Source organism: Egretta garzetta, unplaced genomic scaffold (genome assembly GCF_000687185.1).
Source record: "Egretta garzetta isolate BGI_Z169 unplaced genomic scaffold, ASM68718v1 scaffold333, whole genome shotgun sequence".
NCBI classification, from domain to species: domain Eukaryota; kingdom Metazoa; phylum Chordata; class Aves; order Pelecaniformes; family Ardeidae; genus Egretta; species Egretta garzetta.
The window spans coordinates 2,055,819-2,062,149 of record NW_009259179.1 but is presented as its reverse complement, the minus strand read 5'-3'; the positions used below and the strand labels follow the sequence as shown (position 1 = coordinate 2,062,149).

The following is a 6,331-nucleotide window of genomic DNA, read 5'->3' as shown; positions in this document are numbered from 1 at the left end:
CCAACTGGATTTAACTCCATTCACCATCACCCTCTGGGCCTGGCCATCCAGCCAGTTTTTTAGCCAGCAAAGAGTACACCCATCTCGGCCATGAACCACCAGCTTCTCTAGGAGAATGCTGTGGGATACTGTCGAAGGCTTTGCTGAAGTCCAGGTAGACAACATCCACAGCCTTTCCCTCATCTACCAGACGGGTCACCTGGTCATAGAAGGAAATCAGGTTGGTTAGAGCTGCCTTTCATGAACCCATGCTGGCTGGGCCTGATCCCCTGATTGTCCTCCACGTGCCTGGTGAGCTCACTCAAGATGAACCTCTCCATAATCTTTCCTGGTACTGAGGTCAGGCTGACAGGTCTGTAGTTCCCTGGATCCTCCTTCCAGCCCTTCTTGAAGATAGGCGTCACATTTGCCAACCTCCAGTCATCTGGGACCTCCCCTGTTCTCCAGGACTGCTGATAAATGATGGAGAGTGGCTTGGCAAGCTCCTCTGCCAACTCCTTCAGTACTCTTGGGTGGATGTATGTTTCTGAATAGGAATGTCTATGTCATTCTATGTCAGTATTTCTACACTGAAGGGGTTTGGGGGTTTTTTTATGCTGTCTTGGATAAAAAATTCTTACAGTTGTTTTGCTCGCCTGCTGGGAAGCCAAGGGGTTATGCTGGAGATGGTGTCCTGATGGTGTCCTTATGGTGTCCTTAGGAAAAGTCCAAGCGAAGGACTGCAATAGATCTTGGTTTTGCAGTAAAAGCTGGCTTCCCTGCATACTTTGTCAGCACAGAGCTAATCTTGAAAAACTTCTGAAGTTTACACAAGGCAAATTTTTTTGTGTTTCTGTGGGCATGGCCGCACAGCGGTGCTTTGGTGTTCAAAGGGCAGATCTGGAGAGCAGGCTGAGATGCCATCTGACTGGAGCTTTCATCTTCCTTTTGGAGGTATTCACGCGTGCTGCTTTGGCCAGCTCTGCCCTGGCCTTTCTGGGATTTGGCTGTGCTGGAGCAGCAGAGCAGCAGATGGGATTTAGGAGAGTGCCCACCCGGCATGGGTCTGGCCCTGCGGCGATGACTGGGCTTTTCCTCCAAAAGGTCTTCAAGTATTCAGGCATCTGCTTTCAAAACATCCCTGTGCCCCAGCAAGCAACGTGAGAGCGTGTCCAGAATGGCTCATCTGATATAAAAGTGCCAATTCACAAATCCCCTGGTAGATTTGGGTGTGTGCTGCTGTTCAGTGTCTCCCTATCAGAATCACCCGGACATCCCTGACAAGCTCAGCCAGTGATTGCCAGCAGCTGTGATGTCTCCAGTTGCCACCAGCTTGACTCATGGTAGCCCCATTGTTTGCTCTGCAGGCTGTGTTTGCACTCATCCTAATCTCAACAACCCAGATGAAAGTGCTGGGTGCTTTGCTGGGGGATTTGCTGCGTGCCAGGAGGCTCAGTGCGTGTCCTGCTGTGCTCCACATCTTCCCCGCTTCCCTCACCTTTAAGCTGGGCTCCCAATCACAGTCATCTATCTATCTGCTTTTTGTAATGCAAAAATTGTTTTCAGCAGCTTGCTGCATGTTCTAATTCCACGTTGTTTTGAGGAAAAGCCAAAGGAAACCTGTTACAGTAATTTTTTAACATTCGCCACTTGGAAATTGTGTTTGAGAGTGGGGATTCAAAGGGCACCGGCTGCTTCCTTGGCAGCCAAAACACTCTCCCTCCATGCCATTAGGGAAGGTTACCTCGCAAAAATAATGCATGTCTTCACTCTGTATTTTCCCAAGTCTTGCCAAACGTTGCGTGCAGTAGGAAAGGAGGCATCACTCTGCCAGTTAAACAACTGGAGTATTTTATTAACACTGGCAGACAGCTCCACTTTCCAAATAGGAACAGATTTGCTGAGTGATTTGGTGTGGGCTCAGTGCTTCCAGGGGGACTCTCCTTGTCCAGCTGAATCAAAGCTGTTGCTCTTGCCCCACTCCAGCTATTCCTGCTCAGAGTGGTGTTTGGCATAAAAAAAGGACTTTTTGCCATGCTGTTGCTGCAACCGAGTGGCCTGAGCAAATCCTTCACATTTTTTCCCTTAGTATTTCACCACAAAACTTTCACAAGCCGTGCATGCAAAATCACCAGAGCATATACATATGCAGGGCATCCCTCAAGGAGAAGGCCCCATGGTTTCACCCAGATGTCAAGCCCACAACAGGAATTCATGTGTTATCCAATGTGTATTTTAATTTCAAAGGTGGTTGCAAATACTTCTACAGAGGTAGCAAGCAACCTGCCAATGAGGTGGCGGCTTGGACAATTGACGGTTCAGCCACATCTCTGAGGATAATCATATGTCAGAGATGAAACTAGTTATGATATGCCTGGCTGGTGATGAGTGTTTGTGTGACCTCCCTGAGGCCCTGAGAAACACAGGGTACTAGGCAGTTCGCAGGGCTCACTGAAAGAGGTTTTGGGTGTTTCTCATGTCTTGGCTGAAAGGGAAGCCGATGTTGTCTCCCAGGGATGAGCAGGGTCCTGAGGGCAGCCATGGCCTCATCTCACCTCTCATGGCCTCTCTGCCCTGCTCCAGGCATAGGATAACAGGGTGTGAAGCTCATGCTTCTCTGCAGCTCTCTGTTTCAGTTCTCATCATTTTGCCGGTTGGGTTGTCTGGTGGGTAAGTGTGCAGGTTTCTTCAGGTGAGCTTCCATACCATGATGGTAGTGTATTGTAGACATGCTTGAGCTCACTGGCTCTGGTGCCTTGGAAGGAGTCTAGAAGCAGTGGCACAGGGCTTGATACAGTTTTTGCTATCAAGGAGGGCACTTGGACACAGCCTTGCTGGGGCTAGCATTAGCCTGCTTCTGGCTAACAAGCTTGGGTGTGCCTGCTCAGCCTGCAGACGTATTCCAGGGGCCTGACTCTCCACCTTGCTGCTACTCAGTGGTGTTGGCTGTCTTTCAGGAGCAAGTGCATTAGCCATGGAAGTGATCTCTCTCCTGCTAGGTCATGCAGATGTTTCACCTGAACATCTGCCCTGCTCCCTGCACTCCCAGCAGCTGCTCTGAGTGTGTTTAGCACTAGTATTTCTGTTTGTTTAGGAGGCTTTCTCCAGGGTGAAAGACTAAGGTCTTGTCTCAGTTCTGAATCTCTAAATCCAAACTAACTTTATATAGCAAGATAAACTCCTCTTTATATCTCTGCCACTATCAGCAGAGTCTGGCTATGCAGAGCTGAGCTTAATAAATGGTCCCAAGTCCCTGCTTACAAGCAGAAACCCTTAGCCTGGACATATCTCAGCCCCCAAGGCTTGTAGAGAGAATAGTCTCAGCAGCTGCTTCCCCCTCCTCTCTCCATCTCATATCTCATGAGAGCATCTCTCCACTCAGGACTGTGCAGGGGGTTGGAGGAGCCGAGTTCAGAGGTGGTGCAGCTGGAAAAGAGGCTGGACCCCATCGCCAGTTGACCGCATTGCAGGCCGATAAACAACCTGTCTCGCTCTCAGGAGCTCCAGTTCTTCCAGTTTCCCTTGCACTGAGCTTTCCACTCATTTCAGATGTTTTCCTTAGCCTCTGCATTCAAGTTTTCCTTGGCTATCCCATCACTGCCCAGCGCAGTGATGTCAAAAGAGTGTCAGAGGTATGGGTGTCAGGGGGTGCAACATAAACTGCTGTGTTCACTGTCCTACACCACCAACTCAGCTGGTCTTTCTTATCTTGTTACAGCTGAACCAGCTGGAGGAGGCAGCAAATGCAGCTCACACCTTCTTCATGGCAAACCCTGAACACATGGAGATACAGCAGGACATCGAGAACTACAAGACCACATCAGGGAAGGTCAGCTTGATTGACCGAGAGGCCAAGCAGCACATGGTGAGTCTGAGCTAAAGAGGTGCCCGGGTTAAGTGTCAGACAGTCTGGAGAGAAGAGATGTAGAAGGCCAAGAGAGCGTCACCTATGAATGGGGAGATTCTTGCCAAGGTCTGTATTACAATACAGCAAAACAAACTCTCCCTTTCAGCGCTCTCCTTTAAGGCAAGCCAGCTCCTGCTCTCTGTTGTTTGTTTGATGGCTACATCCCCAACGTGGTCCCTCTCTTCAGGGAACCCCGGGAAAATCTGTGGCTGTGAACATGGACCAGCAGGCAGCTTTGATGGATGCCTCCATGGGCACTGAAGGACAGATCTTAGCTCACGTGTGTTTCTTTCGAGCTGGGTTCTCCCACCTGGGCAGGGTACATGCACATGAGTAACTGTGCTGGTGAGGGTGCAGGGTGGCAGGCAGAACAGTGGCAGATCTTTCCACCAAAGTGAAAGGCCAACACAAATGCCAGGGCCACCCCCAACTTTCTGATTTCACAAGACACAAGGAAGGAGAAGGGGCCATTTGGTGTAATTAATGGAGGTTCTAAGACAGATCTGCCTGGGTCAAGCGGAGTCTTTTCCCTTGGCATTCAGCATTTTTGGGTAGGAGAGTTAAAACAGAGAAAAGGAGTGTTTTTTCACGTAATGCATAATCCAGCAGTGACACTGAGGATGCCCAAAGTATGGAGATGTTCAGAAGAGTGTTTAGGCAGGTTTACAAGGTTCCACTGGTCCAAAAGTCCGTTGATGGCTTAAAACTGCTTGTACCTACCTTCTTTTGAAAATCACCTGCAGTTGGCAAGGGCAGGATGCTGTGGTCTGAGTAGTGTAGCCCACTCACGGTCTTGTCTTCTGCTTACCTACTTTGCAGGAGGACTACAGTGCTGGGGTGAGGCACTATGACAAGGAGGAGTATGAGCTGGCCATTGACTTCTTGGAGCGCGCACTGAGAGGGTACTACTCTGAGGATGAAGATTGCCAGATCATGTGCGAGGGACCGCAGAGATTTGAGGAGAACGAGTACCTGGAATATAAGGCTGGCCTCTACGAAGCTATTGCAGGTGAGATATTTTGTGTCTTTAGGGTTCTCACCCTTGGCCCTGCAATGTTTTTAATAATTGAGTTTGGGCCTTTGGCTGGATTTGGTGAAGTGTCTTCCCTTCCATCACTGCTGCTGGTGAGTAACGCTGCAGGAGGTAGTGGTAAGGCCAGAAGAGGCAAATACAGAGGACAAGGAACTAGAACATCTCATTTTGGTCCTGAATAGAAGCTGGGCTGGAAGAACTGCATTTCTAGATGTGTGAAGCATATTCAGCTTTCTGTAAGATCTTGAATTATAGGTGCTTTAACATAAACTGCCTCAGTTTCCCCCTGTACACAGTCTCACATACCTCACCAGAATCTAGACGTTGCTGGCCCCTGTTTATATTTTCTGTTTTTAAGTGCATATGAAGAGAGCAGCAGAGTCCTCTTGGCCACACTCCAGATGGCCAGGAAAGTTGCCAAAAAGGCTCAGAACATAGATTTCCTCCCAGTCCAAAGGGATGGATTTGTCATTAGCAGAGGCCAATCTAATTATGATCTTCACTAAAATCTCTGGAGAGAATTGAACTTTGCTGTGTAATCTTCAGATTTGCATGTGTGGCTCTGAGCCACAGAGGGGATTAAAATGCCTCGTTCTCAGTAGAAATGAGATTACATTTAATTAGTCGTAAGGAAAAAAAAAGCAATAAATTAAGGTTTGTTTGGTGATAGAAATCTTATTTATTGCTCATGGTCTTGGAGTTGCATCAAGCTTTTGTGGAAAGTATTTCACTCAGATGCAGATTTTTTTTGTTTTTACATAATTCTGTTTGTGTTGAGAAATCTTAATTGAAATGACCAAGATGAGAAACCACCAACATACTGGATGGGAAGCTGCTGTCAGGTTTATTTACCCATGCAAAAAATATGAGGAGCGTTGCAAGGGCTGACTTGGTACCAGTATAACAGTCAGCTGGTCATGCCGGCTTCTAAAGCCATGACCAGGACACCGAGGGCCATATCAAGCCCTCCAAGAAAGCAGCCTTCAGTGGCAAAGGAAACCCACCTTCCTTCTTACTGAAAGCTCCTGCGTATCGAACAGGTTTCAGTCTCTGTTAAATTGTGTCTGTGCTGTGCCAGTCGAGCGCAGCCCCAGCAAGTGGAGGTGGTGTTCCTCTGCTGGGCCGTGCGGAGTGCGGCCGTGGTGTGGTGGTCCTCAGCTCAGCACATCACCTGGCACTGAGAACAAGCCAAATGCTCTCTGCAAGCACGGTGACTTGGCTTGGCCAGATATTCCTGGGAGTAACAACTCCAAAGTTGTTCAGGCACCCAAAGAAACAGAGAAGTGAGGGCACGCAGGGGGAAATCAGCTGTGTAGTGCAACTGCTTTCCTATAGAAAACCGAATGGTTCTTTATGGGACAGCATAATCCAGTGTTTACCCCTGGACCAAGGGCCCCAGATGGTTCCGCAGG

The 6,331-nt window shown here is 48.7% G+C and overlaps 1 protein-coding gene across 1 annotated transcript in view; it reads left to right on the top strand.

Moving 5' to 3' along the window:
* Window positions 1-3,697: 3,697 nt before the first annotated feature.
* Window positions 3,698-6,331, top strand: part of P3H2 (prolyl 3-hydroxylase 2) — a 15,651-nt gene continuing 13,017 nt past the window's right edge. The window contains exons 1-2 of the mRNA XM_009635616.1: window positions 3,698-3,844; window positions 4,706-4,895. Coding sequence (XP_009633911.1) covers window positions 3,743-3,844; window positions 4,706-4,895 — 292 coding nt within the window. The 5' untranslated portion in view covers window positions 3,698-3,742. The remainder of the gene's footprint in view (window positions 3,845-4,705; window positions 4,896-6,331) is intronic.